This window comes from Lathamus discolor, chromosome 7 (genome assembly GCF_037157495.1).
Source record: "Lathamus discolor isolate bLatDis1 chromosome 7, bLatDis1.hap1, whole genome shotgun sequence".
Taxonomy (NCBI): Eukaryota; Metazoa; Chordata; class Aves; order Psittaciformes; family Psittacidae; genus Lathamus; species Lathamus discolor.
The window spans coordinates 16072898-16088323 of NC_088890.1; the positions used below are offsets into that span (position 1 = coordinate 16072898).

A 15426-nucleotide genomic window follows, 5' to 3' on the forward strand; every position below is an offset into this window, starting at 1 on the left:
GGAGCGCGGCGGAGCGGAGCGGGACGGGCCCGAGTGGAAGAAAACAAACGGGTCTTTGTATCGCCTTAAAGGCGCCGCGCAGCTGCCTCCGCGCCCCGCGCAGTGGGGCAGCAGAACTGAACCGCCGCGCGGACGGGGCGAGACCGCCCGGATTTGGGTTTTCAGCGCTTTAAAAACATTTTTTAAAAATTTTATTTTTTTTTTTATTTTATTTTTTAAAAAAGGAGGGAGAGGGACAGCGCGGAGGGAGGGCGGGAGGCGGGTGCGCACCCCTCAGGAGCGCGGAGCCATGCGCGGTGATGGCTTGAGGGGCCGGCGGCGGCGACGCGGTCTATGAAGCAGCGGGTCGGCGCCCCCTGCGCACCTGCTTACCGCGCTCCCGCGGGCGCGGAGGGCCGCGCAGCACCATGTCGCGCGTCGTCCAGAAGAAGAACCACTGGGCCGGGCGGGTGCGGCTGTGCTCGCTCACCCGCGGGCCCGGCGGCCAGCTGGGCTTTACCCTGCTCGGCGGCGCGGAGCACGGCGAGTTCCCCTACGCGGGCGCGGTGGCCGGGGACGGCGAGGCGGCGCTGAGCGAAGGGGAGCTGCTGCTGGAGGTACAAGGGGTCCGCGTCTCCGGGCTGCCGCGCTACGACGTGCTGGAAGTGATCCGGAGCTGCAAGGACCCCATCGTGGTGAAAGCCGTCCGGCAAGGTGCGAGCGGGGCCGGGTGCGGGCACCGGGAGACGGGGCGGAATGGGGCGGGAGGGGGACACACGCCGCGCTGCCCCGGGGGCTGTTGGAGGATCCCTCCTTGGTGCCAAGAGTGAGTGTGATCCGAAGGGGAGATGCGAACATCAGCGCTCCGCGGCAGAGCAGGACCCCGCACACGCTGCGTGTGTCGGTGCGTGTAGGTTTGCACACGCGCAGGTTCCTCATCGTCCGGACTCGGTCGGGACTCTCCCCGTACTTACCACCGCAGGCGGTTGAGTGAGACTTTCTCTAAGGCAACGCGGAGCCTCCGGCGCTACCCGCGGGGCACCCGAGGGTGCCGGAGGGTGAAGAGGGATACCCCGTGTGCGGGGGTGACCCATGGAGCGGCTAAGGCAGCTCCGCGGCTGGGGGAGTGTGACGGAGATCCCTTCCTCTAGCTGAGCATCCTCTGGAGCAGCCGCGCTGCTGTGTGATGAGTGGAGTCTTGTGTAAGAAGTGCAGCGTGGGATTGCGGAGGGAAGAGCTGTGAGGGCAGTTCCCCTCTCCGGCTGCTCGGGGTTGCTTTCCCCTGCTAAGTTTTCCTTAGGTGAGGGCACGTCCATGCCCTCAGCCCTGCAGCAGAGGCTGCATAGGTAGCTCTCTGATTTGGCAAGGGAAGAGGCTAGGAAGAGGCTTCCCATGCGTGATTGATAAAAAAGCCACTTCACATCCTACACGCAACGGTGGCTCAACAGGTTGGTGTAACAGGCCTGGCTGATGGGCTTGTGATTTCCAGGGCAGGACTGGAATTCAGTGCCGGGGAGCTGCTGGTGGGCAGGACGGGCAGGGCTGCAGCCGCGCTCCTGGAGGCGCTCAGGGTGGACGAGCGCCCTGGAGTCAGCTCTGAGGGAAGGAGGGAAGGGAAGTTTTCTTTGGATTGTCCGAGAGATTCCTCACAGGAAAGTTTGTCATCAACGCATGTATGCATCCCAGAGCTGGGGGGTTGATGTGGCTGGTGGTGTGAGACACCTTTCTTTCTGTACTTGGTTCAACCCGGCTGGTTGCTGTGGACAGAACTGATGGCCGGGTGCAGGACCATCACCTGAAGTCTTGTCCTTAGCATCACCGATGAGCTGAGTCAAAGGGCTGCAGCACTTGTTTCACAGCCATCCTTTGACCCTCCGTGCTGGAGCACACACAGTGATGCGTGTCAGAGAGGAGCTGAGCCACAGCCAGGCTGAGCAACTCCCCCGGCACTTGCTCCGCTTTCCAGGGCAGTGGCAGCTCCAGACTGCCCTGGAGCTGAGGTACCAGGCACGTCTGCTTGTTAGTCATTTCCAGGAGTCAGGAGAAATACTCCAGTGTCCAACTCCCAACAAAACCAGTTTTCTTTAAACAAATGTGCCTTTTCCCTGCTGTGTTTCCTCAGCTTTTCTGGGTACTTCCCGGCAGGGAGGGAAGCTGAGCTGCTGCATTCCCTGCCCAGGCAGGAGCAGGGTAAGCATGAAGACAAGTACGAGGAAATGAGGCAGGTTGCTGTATTTATGTATTTGCATGCTGATTGTTTTAGCAGAAGTGATAATAATCCAGGCTCTGATGTTGCCCATGTCACCTGTGTGGGTGGGTGAAGGAAGGTTTGTTAATAAAAAACCCCAACAAATAAACCCTTCCTAATTTGTGAGTAAACTTTTTGTTATTTGGACATAGAAATTGACCAGAAATGACAGATTTTAGTGGCAGATGTGTCTCAGCTCCAGCATATGGTCAGAAACGGAGGCAGAGAGCTGGGTTTTAGCATACTGGGTGGGTTTACCTGGTAGTTGGGAGAAGGTTTATAACCCTGCCTGGAGTCAGGCAGGGCACTTGAACTTTGGACCATCCTCATCCAGAGGTGAGAACTAAGCCCTTGGTTACTATGGGATTGGAGTTTGTTTCCCCTTTTTCTTTTTTCTCCCTTTCCCATGCTTTTTTAGAAAGGAATGTAGGATAGAAACATAAATATAATTAAAATCCCTACATATTTCTGTCCTCTGGAAAGCAGCTCCCTGCGGCTGTTGGTGATAGCCTGGCATCTGCGTGCTGTTCTGTGCAGAGCAGGGAACTCCCTCGTGGACTGGGATCATAAGTGCAGAAAAGGAGAGTGTTTTAATTAAAATGCATTACTTTTATGTTGATTAAAAATCTCTCTGTGGGGACTGCAAGTGTCACTCAATATGAGTTGTGTGGCACTGGAACAGGCAGCAAAGGAGTGTGAAGATAAGACTGTAAATGCATTTTTAGCTATGATTCTCCTCTTCTTCGCAGTTCTTAGTGCCTAATCAACTGGTGTTGAAGTGCTAGGGCAATATTAGCCTGGAAATGTGTATGCTTTATTGCCTTGTCTCTTTTGTATGACATTTACAAGGCTGGAAAACCAGGAAATCTATTGTAAGTCAATCGTCTACAAGCATGGACAGAGAAAACAACTGTTCTGACCTTGTACTTGGTGGAAGACAAGCGACTAGGATGTGAAACACAGGTGGAACAGGCTGTGCATGGGTTTTATCACTGAACTCGAGTTTACAGACTTGCAGGTCCACATGCAATATTTCTTCTTGCTTTTGTGGGTTGTAAGTTTGTATAAGTTCCCATAGAGTACAAAAAGGGGAGAACCTATATGAATTCTCTTAACTGAAATAACAGTATTTAATGTTGGTTATGTTCTTGGTCATTTGCTCATGCCACGAAGAAAGCTAAAGAACTTCAATGAAGCTTTCCCTTTCTTTTCCCCATGTGCACCCTGGTTTAGTATTAAGTTTGAGGAAAAAAACATACCACTACAGTTGCCTGGTTTTGGGGGAGAGAGAGGAAGAATCTGCTGCCATGTATCTTAGTAACTTTCAGAACTGTCAAATGTGTGAAAGAACCTCAGTTAACATGTAGTACTTTTATGACTGACTGTTTCCATCTTACATCTGTGCCTAAATTCTGATGAAACTGGCGATTAACTCCTGTGGAGTTAATAGATGAATTTTGGTTATTACTTGGTCTGGGAGTATAGAAAGAATGGATTGAATTATAGAAGCAGTGGTCACATGTGCTTGTGTAAAGCTGCCTTGCCAAAACACAATAGTTGCAGCCTCTTCTTTCTTTCGGTCCTTGGTTAGATGACCTGTGCCAAACCATACCAAGCCAGACACTTGCTGTGGAAAACTGTCAAAGTTAATATGTTTGTACACTTGCATTTGAAACTGTTTTTAGTTCTCAGTTCAACACTTGGGATCCTGAGACCTTTTAGGGAAGCAGAGCTCTAAGTGACCAATTGCTTGGAAACCAGGAGGTGCTGAGATCAGTTTCTGCTATTAATGATTTTCATAGTACACTGCAGCTGGGATGATCCCACAGCAGGGGGGAGTTGGAGGGGGGGGGGTTTAGCCCTATGCAAGGCAAACAGGAGCAGACGTGATCCCAAACAGAAACAGTCACTGTTTACCCAGTGCTATCAGCTGCATTTGTTTCTTTTCAAACATTAACTTGACCCTAAGATAAGAAATACAGAGCTGTGACTCAACCATTCAATGTCAGCCTGGCATATGCTATACAAGGCAATTGTGAAATGTTGAAATCAATGACATACTAACGTGAGCAAGACCAGCTTCTTTCAGGAAGTTTGTGTGAGCTTGTAGCTGGACCTTTACCTTTATTTTTCTGACAGAAATGCTGGTTTTGGTATTTTGTTGGTGTTTTGTTGTTTTTATTTGTGGTTTTTTTTTTTTTTGTTGAACGTAATAAGGAAAAGTTGATGTGTGGGTAAACTTATGTGTTCAGTAGTTCAGCAAGCACCGGGAAGCAGAGTGTGACTTGTCAGCGGGTGACACTGACCATCCCACACTAAGTAGGTTATGCTGGTGCCTGGCATTGCAGAGACCGAAAGCGAGTGCTGATGCTGGGTGCCTCCCTGAGATGTAGCAGTGCTTTCCTTCACTTTAACATGCAGGCAGCTGCCTCTGTTGGGCCAGTGAAGGGAAAAGCTGTTTAGAGAGTGAGCTCGTGCTGTTCCTACTTTACTTCTGCAGTGTCACGCCTGAGCTCCGAAAGTGTGTTCCTTTAGTCTTTGCGTAGCTGAGTGCTGTCGCTTGCATGGTGAATTCTGTAAGTCGTTCTTGTTTGATCCACATTCTTTTAGGACCCAGTTGGATTTGAAGAGGAGTGAAAGATTTTCCACCCAAAAACTTGGGACACGTTCATGCATTTCAGATTTATAAGGCCCGTTTTCAGTGCTGACCTGCTGGGATGAGCATTGTGCAGAGCTAGTTCCTACTGAAACATAAAATAAGAAAAGGCAGGATCTCTTTTGTGCATCACTTCTAATATGTTTTGCTACAAACTGGTAGTCTTCTTTCTTTGAAGTAGTACTGGGTTTAGCAGTTGTGAAATGTGTATGTCTGTGTCTTGAAATACTGCTGCGAAGAAGACCTTATCTTTACTGGGCCTGAATTGACAGTGTAGTGCTTGTCAGGATTTAGTTGGTCCTGTTTGTGGTAAACCAGTCGTCCATGCTCTCCAGAGCTGTGAGGTAGCACCCAGAGACGGGTGTTAGAGCCCGAGTGCCACATCCTTGCTGTTATAAAAAAAATTCAGGAATGAATACGATCCTTTTAATGGCATGAAATGGGATTATGTTTTCCACAATAAAGTTAGTCTTTCCACCCATTGACATGGGACTCCAGGCTCCCTCTTTAGGGGGCCCGTCAGATCACAGAGCAATTAAATCACAATTATGGTCTAATTATGAGCAGTCATTCAACATCATTGCAAAATAAGATGTTAACACCATCCTGCGTGTTGTTTCAGTCTACTTTGTGTAAGACCAAGTTACAACTTCTGCATGAGCGAATTACTGACTTGATGTTGTGAGATTTAAGATTCATCTTCCATGTATCTTGTTAGAAATGCAAGGATTACTTTTAATAGGTTTGGAAGCCAAACCACCAATAGCTCATTGTGTTCCCCTGTTTGGGATTGTCATTTTTCTCTGTTTCAGGCTGTGATCATTCATGGATCTCTTTTGACTTTTGGAATCTCTTTATCTGATGCCTGAGAAGTACCCCTACTCCTTTGACAGTGTATGCATGTACAGGGAAAACATTTGCCCTAGGGCAACTATGTTAATGTGTAAAGATCTGCTGAGTATCACTTTTGTGGCTGTGCAGAACTGATGATTTGGGCCAACATGTCCCTCGGTCATTAGATTTCAGCATCACTCAGTTTGAAGGCAGTGTGGAAACTGAGAAGATGCTGCCGCCTCAAAGGCTTTTTCTGTTGCATTAGCAAGGTTGGAGCTGTGGGAAGGGGTAGGATCTCTGGGGCCACTGTTGAGGGTTTGTAGAATAATTGAGCAAGTTTGTTATTTACATTGCTTTACTGTAGTCCAGACATAAGCTGTGCCTGCTGGTTGTTTCAGGGGGTTTGGGTTTGGGGTTTTCTTTACACTTCCTCTGACATTGACTGGAACTCATTAATCAAAGCACATGGGTTTTGGTCTTTGTGTGCTGCAAGTGACCTAATTCCTTGGTGGAAAGCACGGAGTACTGGTTCTGTATGAGCAAGTGCCATGAATTTATAGGACTGTGAAGAGTTTGAGGCAAAACAGCTGAAGGCAGGGATTCTTGATTTGAGAAATTGGTGGAACCTGGAGGATGAGTACTGGGACCCCTCCATCCCATCTGAGCCCCTTCCAGCTCTGTATCCCAACTCCTGGCGCAGCAGAATAGGTGATCCTCCTGGTCTGTATTTCTGCAAAGTTTTACTCTAGCTCAGCTAAGGAAATTATTTTTGCCTTTTAGGAACGAAGTATTAAGTGACCTTTTTGCACCAAGGGCGCAGGGATGGGTCATCCCTCTGTGATCAGTGAAGATCTTATCCGCTCCCTTTACTCTGTCACCAGAGGCACAGCTTGCAGGACAGAGAAAACAGCAGCTCTTCAGTACTGAGTGACAGCGCTGCTGAGCGTGCAAGAGCAGCTCCTGCAGAAACATAATTCTCACCCCATCATCATTTTCTCTGTGTCTCTTGACACTTGATAGTTTGTTTTCTCACTTTATATTTTGGTCTCTTGCCTCTTGCTTTGGCCTTGCTGTTGTGGTAGTTCAACAGGTAAGGCAGCCCATAGAGACCCATGTGTGTTTGATGGGTTAAGTTTGGGGTTCCCTGCAAGGATCTGGTGTTGGGAAACAAACCTAAGCCTGGGCTATCATCCAGAATTTGTTTCCTACTGATCTGATAGAGAGCTGTGGAAGAGGCTGCCTGTTTCCAGAGCAGCTTGGCAGCTTTTGCACTGGGCTGGTATGTTGCAGGTTTGGGTTTAATTTCCTTCCCTTATTTTCATGCTTTACTTTTCCTTCTAGACCACATAGGTGGCCCTGCATCCTTCTTGGCCCTGCATCCTTCTTGGCCCTGCATCCTTCTTGGCCCTGCAGGAGCAGTGTGGCGCAGGGTAGTTGGGGTATTTTTGTGAGACACACCCTTCACTTCCCAAAGGTCAGACACTCCATCCATCCTCCCTCCTGTGACATTTTAAATGCTTTCCAGAGCTATTCTGCTGCTATGGGCTGGAACGATGGCACCACTCTCTCTGTTAGTCCCCATTCCTGGCTTTGGCATCATTTGTCCTGAGCTGTTTTGTGTTAGTAATATTATTTAAAACTGCATGGTTTTTTTTTAACTGTCCCAGTAGACTTTGGAGAAACAAAACAGGTTTTATGGAAGGACCTGATGTTTTGGGTTACATTTTTACAGACTTGGCTTTTGGCTAAGAGCAGTTCCTGGTTTTATATTTGAGAGGGTTTGTGTCATAACTTGAAAGAAAAATCAGGTAAAAATATTTGTTGGATTTCATTGACTGTCCCCTGTTAGACTAAACAATAGCGCTTATTACATGGTGTGAAAATAATGCAAAGCACCCTGTCTTCATAATGGAACAGGAAAAAAAACAAACAAAGCCTTTGGGATGACTTGTGAAGTGGAACAGATGCCCTTACAATTGCAATGCATTTGAATAAGGAATCAGTTTTGCATGGTTGCTAATCCTTGACTAAAGAGTTCATTGTCTTGGATTATACATCTGTAATTTTGGAGCCCTGAAGACAGCCCTCAGTACATTAGGTTGGGAAGAGACTGGCTTTTCTTTCTTCAGATCCTTCATCGCAGTAGCTTGTTTTTTAAGGGGAAAACCTTGACTCTGGCTTTTTCATTTAGTTATTAACAAAAAGCCTTTGAAAAAGAAGCTGCCTAAAATGCAGCCACTCCCTCAACACAAACAAAGCTGTGCAGGTATTGTGTACTTCCAAAGAAAACCCCAACTTTGATGTTCAGTTTCTCCTATTCCAGTGGTGCAGATCCTGTGCTAAGTGGGTGTTAGTCCAATCTGATGACAGACACAGATGTCTCGGATTTTTTTGGATGCATGAAAGAGAGGAAGAAAGATACTTCCCAAACAGGCTGAACTGGACAGGTGAGACCCGGCCTACAGAATAACTGTGAAAAGGCTTCACTTAGAAAGAGCAAAGAACATGCCTGTCCTCCTCCTTTCCCAAAGGTGGAACTTCCACTTAGTAATTTAAGTGGTGGGGATACAGGAGGATGCTCCTGGGGCTTGGACCTGCAGAGGAACAGTTCACTGGAGCCTTGTGCAAAGCCAAGGATGGCTGGAGGAAAGGTGGAATAAGGTGGGCAGTAAGAGATACATGAAAGATACGGAAAACATCAGGCTGAGGAATGATTTCCTGGTTCACTACTGATGCTGAGGCTGTCTCTAAAGGCAGAGGCAGCTCAGTGCTTTCTGCAGGGGCAGCCAGAACTGTGGCTGTTTCCAGCTGGTGACAGACCCTGGTCCCAGAGCAGTCTGGAACACTGTCATCTTGTTCTGAGCATTCTAAATGCTGTATCAATGTATAATATAGGATGCAACTTTGCTGTTGAATAATATCCTGTTAGGATGCGGTGCCTAAAATAACTCGTACTCTAGGCTGCTGGGGACAGCTGGGGACTCATGGCACTGTGCAACCCTGGAGGAACTGATGCCCAGCGAGCCTGGGGAGGAGAAGACTGTGGTTTGGCTGGATCTGGGGACATTGTCATTTCCAAGCTGAGTCTCCCCTTCGCAGTGCTGGTGCCTGGGGAAGGCACTGCGGGGCAGGATGCCTGATGGGGCTTTGGCAGACACTAGTCCAGCTCAAGCTTTGTTCTCCCCTTGTCCTCAGGGCCAAAGAGAGTTTATTAGTCTGATGCAAAACAAAGAATCATGTCCTTCTCTTTTTCCTGGTATGCATTTTTCCTTAAACAATGAAGTGACTAATATAGAATATCTTCTCAATGTGCACTGATTGTGCCGGAGAGGAGCGGCAGCCTGTCTGCATGAGCGCACCCAGAGCTCTGCTGGGTTCACAGTGGGGCAGTCCGCGGACCACGGATTGGGTTGGTTTTGAAGAAAATCAGTAAGTTCTTTGTTTATTGGGGTGAGATGGCCCTCTTGTTGTTGTTAGATTGTCTTCTGCCCATACCCCAGTATTGTCTGTTTGTTTTATGTGCAAATACGAAACTTGCTTAGCCCCAGTATATAGTCTTTTGTTAACTGTTATGTAGCCTGTGTGCACTAAGGAGTCCTCCCTGTCATCTGCTATCTGCTGTTACTAATTCAGCTGTTTCAGAGTGGAGATGGCAAACACTTTTCTACATTTGCCGTAGTTGTATTGCCCCGTTTTCTTTTTCCCTTTTTAAATGAAGAAATACGGACATGCTGAGATTGACCTAATTCCACATGGAGGTATTTTTGTCTGAACTTAACCATAGTCTGTATAAACCCTTCATGTCACAGGAAGCTTCATTTGCTACAGGTGGAGCAAGGGAATTAAACCCCCAATAACTGTCTCTGGCTTTCTGCGGGAGGTGCAGGGCAAAATCCAGATGGGTGTTGGGGAAGCCTGGGCTGTGCTTGTCCAGGGGTTGGCTGCTCAGAGGTGTTACTTGTAGGGTGAAGTTTTATATCTACACCCAGCCTAAGAGGAGGAGCTTGTGGAAATACAGTATCACCTATCAAAATAGTTTGAATTCTTGGGTGAGGCTCTTTTAACATGTGGCTGGTGTGTGTATATAAACATACATCTAATTTTTGCACTTAACAGTTATATTGTCCAATGCTGTTTCAATGAAGAGTTCCAGAATCTCCTCTTACTGTTTCTTTGCTCCTTTTTAATGGAAATCAATCCCATGGCTTCAGCAGTTCAGGCTGCTACACAGCCAGTGCCATGGACTTTGCCATAAGTAGCAAAGTGTGTTGTTGGCACAAGTATTCAAAAGCTGAAAAGGAAGAGCATGAAACCATCCCCATTCTGGCTGAGAACAGTTCCTGTGCCCCTGACCACATCACGAGATGCTTGGGCAGCCTCTGATCCTATAAAAACATTTAAATTCGTTTCTGTGGTGCTCAGGTGGTGAAACTGTTGCAGTGATACTTGTCCTGTAAATGATCTGCAGGAACAGGTTGGGTTTGAAAGAGGGGTTGCTCATGCGACCTCCTGTGCTTTCTGATCGGGTTGTGCAGTGTGGCTGCTGAAGAAGATCCACATTCCCTTTTCCTGACAAGCGCTGGGGGAGCTGCTATCCAGACCTCTGTCTGATCCCCGTGAATCATTTTGAGAGGGCGCAGGAGTGAAAACGAGTACACCTGTAAGTGTTATCTCGGGAAAGGTGCCCGGTTTCATGGTGCACGCAGGTCTCTGGCATTTTTAAAGGCAATAAAATGGTATTTAGCTCCCTCATTCCAGAGGCAGGTGACAGTTACACTTTAACAGAAGGTCATTCCTTTACGAGGGTGGGAGAAGTGGTGAATACTTGGATGCACAATGGAAACCTTTCAAGCCTGATGAAGTTTCGGTCCCTCTTGTGCTGAACAGCAAATGAACACAGGAGAGTTGGCCCTACCTGGATGCTTTGTAGGAGAAGGAGAGTGAGGGCTAAAAAGACCCCAAGTAAGAGTGCTGAGCCACTGGCACAGGGTGCCCAGAGAAGCTGTGGCTGCCCCGTCCCTGGCAGTGTTCAAGGCCAGGTTGAACACAGGGGCTTGGAGCAACCTGCTCTAGGGGAAGGCGTCCCTGCCCAAAGCAGGGGGATGGAACTGGATGAGCTTTAAGGCTCCTTCCAACCCAAACCATTCTATGATGTTCGGATGGTGAAGCCAAGCACCAAGGGTGTGACTCATTCAGTATGCTTGTGGCAATGTTGTGGATCCACAAATCTCAGCTCCCCATCACTGCTCTCCTGCTTCCCAGATCCACATTAAAACAGGAGAAATGGATAAATTGCTTCAGTTGGAGCAGCTCCCTGCTGCATCACCAGGCTGTCCTGCTCAGGTGGAGGTTTGCCATGACAGTGTTTCCATTTCAAATACCTAATAAGGTTGTTTTTTAATGTGTGCTTGTAAAACATGTCAAAGGCTGAAAGTTTTATCTGCAAAAAAGATGACACAGGAACTACACAAGGTGGCTTTTTCATTTGGTTTTGTTTTCTGTTGCCAATTTTCCAGTTGTATTAGTTGATGCTGGAAATACACAGGTATCAGTTTTTCCAGGAGCTAAATACAGTGGGTTTTTCACATAGTTCTCATCTAGGATGGGATGTCTTGGTCACACTGAAGACTGGGAAGCAATAAGTGTGTAAATTTGGATCTGCTGAAATTGTTACAGATGAGAAAAGCCCCCATAAAAATGAGTGTGCTTAAATTTAAGCGTGTGCTAATATAACACATCACAGAGGGCTTTTTCTGTCTCTCTGGATGTAAAAGATGCTATAGTCAGTGCTGAGGCTTGCCTAAACCAGTGTGGAAATTGCTGCTTGCCTAAAAGCTGGGCAAGTTGTCACAGTCCCGAAGAGCTCATTGATGTTAAAAGGTTGCAGCGGATTAGCCAAAAATCTATTTCAAATTGATTTAGTGTGGCTGCTGCATAACTCAGCCTGATCATCTGTGCCCAGCTCTGCGCTGGTTTGAGCACTGAGAGCAAGTGGGTGAGTGTCACTGCATCTTAGTGGTGCTGCCTGCTGTCCCCCAAGGATGCTGGGGAGGACAAGGCAGCCCTGTCTCCTAAACTGGCTCATCTCAGTCAACTGTTATTCTCAGTATTCTTCCCTCATTCAGTGTAGCATCTGCCGTAGCGGTAGCTGCCCGGATGGGATCTTGCCCCTGGCTGGGAGCACAAGTATTTTTCCACAGTGCGATGGAGTTGGCAGGGAAGGTTACATCAGCTGCCTGGCTGGAGCTTGGCGCAGGAGGTGCGGGATGCAGTGATTCCTTGATTGATTTCTGACAGAGTTTCTGCTGCCCGCAGCACCTCCTGCCCTCCCAGTCCAGGGTGTGAGCTCACCGGGAGGATTAAAAACTTCTCTTTAAGAATTTAGGGTTTTTTTTAAAGCCATTTAATTAAAACTGGTGTTCCTCTTTTCCCATATCGTTTGCGGATGGAGCTAGGTTTTACAAACAATAGTGCTGTTCAGCTCCTATCTTTATAAACCTCAAGCATCTTCCCATCAACCTGTGGGCTTCATCAGGCAGAGCCTGCTCCTCCCTGAGCTCCAGCTGGGCAAAATCTTCCCATTAGCATCACCAGCTGATAAACAGAACTTCATCAAGGCCTCTGAAGGACAAGATCTGTCATGTATTTGGACACAGGAGCAGCACTGCTGAATTCTGATAGCTGTCTGAACTGGTAGGAGAACCAGTGGGGAATATTTATTGTGGTTTTGTTTTTCCTCAAAGTCCCCGATGTAGGAGAGATCTCAGCATTATTATGCATTGCAGCGTATCATGTTTGCAGGACTTTTTACCGTAAAAGCGTTGTTTCCAGCTCAAGTTTAGCAAAATGATGCTCTCAGGCTCAGCTCTCTTCCAGATAATATTTCACGTTGATGCCTTCTAATAGCCAGGTGAGCTTTAGGTTGTAACATTTAGAGGAAATATGGCTGCAGCTTCCCCCTCTTGGAGGTAAATGAGCAATATTCACACTTCTTAGCACCCGCTCACCAGGCTGCTTGAAACCAACTCAAAATACAGGCTGGTATTTGTGTTGTCTTCGCCTTCTCTCAAGCCTGCATTGCCTCTTCACGGGTCAGATCAAACAGCAGTGACATTTCAGAGCCTTCCTGAATGGCAGAATTAGAAATATTCCTGTTCTAAGAAGTCAGCAAGAGGTGGTTTAAACCTTGCATGCAGCTGCTCTGCTAGCAAGCTGTTTAACTTGTCGAAATCTCTCTTTTACTGCAGAAGCTCTATTGAAAATGACAAATTGCTTAAAGCAGTTTCCATGTTAGTCTTGAAAAAAATCAGTTTCTTTCCACCCAGAACACGTGGAAGGCATTTGTGCACTTGCCTGACTGTTTCTCTGTCCTAAGGCTCACACTCGTTGCCTTGGACTTCATGGAATACTCCCATACAGCTGCTTGGCGTTTTGTTCACTTTTCTATTGAATGGGGATTTCCCTCCACTCCTCTTTAGCTTAGATGTGGAAAGTCAAATGCCTCCCTGGTTTACACTTTGGGGCCATGGGAAGAGCAGAGGAGGAGCACTCAGAGGTCTCTGCTTTTCAGAAGTGATATTCAGAGTGTTGTGAGATTCATAATTTAAGCTGGAAAATCCGCATCCACAGCCAAGTCACTGTAAGGTCCTTTAAAAGCACTGAGCAGTGCTAATGCTTCACAAAATGACAAAACATCTTTTGCTTAAATGTTTGCAACGACTTCTGTGTAGCTGTCACTTTAGCAGATGGATATATGTGGACAGGTACAAGATACTGAGTGATACAGTTGTCTGTAACTGCTGTGAAGAATTGCTCAAATAAAAAGGTTTATTCTGAAAGAAAAGAGGTTTCAGGTAATCACTGTGCTCTAGTTACACACCACACAACATGCTGCTCTGTGCTGGGTATCCTGTGAGGATGTATTGCCAAGCTTCACGTTTGGGCTTCTGAAAGAGGGTGCAGAAGAGAATTGGGTCTCCTTAGCCATGCTAAGACTCCACATGGCTGAGAGGAGGCTTTGTGCTTTTCCTGTTAACTGGAGTGAGTTGCACCAGCATATTCATTTACGGGGCTGCTTTTTGCTAACCCTGCTGAAGCTCCCCTGGCTGGAGACGGGTCCTTCCCCAGGGCCATGAGCAGAAGGTTGTCTCCGCCAGCATCCTCCAAACGTGGCCAAAAGGCAGGCTTCGGGCTGCACCCAGGTCATGAAACTGAGGACACAAACTGCTCCCTTTCTGACTGGAAGGTGCTTTGCCCCAAAGGGCATCACATAAAAGAAATCAGCGTTGCTCCATTGCTCTGCTTGAGACAACCCCTCTTGCTTAAGAGGGATGGTTACTGAGTTAGACAGCGGGCAGGAGGGGATTTGAGGACAATCCAGATGCTTTTTCTATAACTTGAAGGCACGTCATATCCTGGCACTTCTATTTTTACCCACTTTTCTTGTAATACTGTGTTTATTTTATCTGCTAAGACCCCTTCATTATTGCCAGGTTTGGGCTGATGCGCTATTTTGATTTTTTTGCTGTTCTTTGTTGCCTTTAAGGTTCAGTTAGTGTTGCTTTTTCCTCTAAAACAGGAATTTAAAAAGTAGGAACAAACAAGTAACAAATACTCATTATTTTTCTTCTCACGGGTGGTGTGGAAATGAACTTGCTGCCAGAATGATGCTGTTTCCTCTGGGGTAGGATGTGTCACTGCAGATTCAGGTGAGCTCTCCTCCCAGTTGCTTTCCTGTTGGAAATACTGGTTAATATAATCTGATTTAGAGGATGGCATTAGAAACTGGCACCTGCTGGTGGAATAACCCATCCCTGGAAGAGTGTTCTGATCTGTTGTAGGCATACGGCAGTTTATGCCTGGAAGCGTGGAGACTTTATATACCTTGTTTATGGTGTTTGCTTCCTTTTGTGGAATATCGAATGCTGCCTTTGGCTATTCTTGTTATGTGAAGAAATGTCTGATCCATTTCTGAACCCTGCAGAGCTCCCTTACATCAGGCAGAGAATATTTTTTTAATGGATTTTGAAGCTGCCTTGCTGGCTGTTGTATCTCTGGCTAATACAATCAGTGCACTCCAAATACCCTGCAGATGCCTCTTACAGAAGCAACTTCTTTATTTATGTAACAAAGTGAGAGCTTTAATCCCTTTCCTCTTGCAATGTATTTGGGTTGCTTTAACAGCCAGCATGGTCACAAGCAGGATTGGGTTGCTGTCGTGTTCTCACAGTTTCATACCCATGGTTGATAATTAACCCATTTCTTTAACAAAGGTTCCATGTTTACCCTTTTTCTTTCCTGCTCTCCGATTGTAATCCAGATGAAATGCACTCTCTTCCCAGCAAAACGCTGGAGTTAATATTCCACCAGAGGTGTGCTAATAAAAGCCCTTGTTATTTGTATGGAGGCAAGTTAGCTCAAACCATTTAATTTCAGATCGTGGGTCAAGATAATGCACCAAAATGTAGGAGTAAATGCCTTTAGAATGCAAGTTGAGCACATGGGTGCAGGTAACTGATCAGTGGCATTTGTAATCATCATCATACCAGCAAGACTGACTTTTTGTTGTTGGCAGGGGGATCAGGAAGAAGGGCCTGATTTTTGAAGCACACAGACCCACATTCCATGTGAGGCTGTGCAAGCTGAGAGGGCACATGCATGGTCTCAGCCTTGGTGCTTGGAAGGGGCCCCATCACGCTTTGCTCACTGT

At 47.0% G+C, this 15426-nt stretch overlaps 1 protein-coding gene across 20 annotated transcripts in view; it reads left to right on the top strand.

The window, feature by feature from the left end:
- Positions 1-248: 248 nt before the first annotated feature.
- Positions 249-15426, top strand: part of MAGI1 (membrane associated guanylate kinase, WW and PDZ domain containing 1) — a 343164-nt gene continuing 327986 nt past the window's right edge. For 15 of the 20 annotated variants that reach the window (XM_065687794.1, XM_065687784.1, XM_065687786.1 and 12 more), the window contains exon 1: positions 251-693. In XM_065687794.1, coding sequence (XP_065543866.1) covers positions 408-693 — 286 coding nt within the window. In that variant the 5' untranslated portion in view covers positions 251-407. Of the gene's footprint in view, positions 694-15426 lie in introns of all 20 variants that reach the window. The other 5 variants (XM_065687797.1, XM_065687799.1, XM_065687801.1 and 2 more) reach the window with 2 other exon arrangements.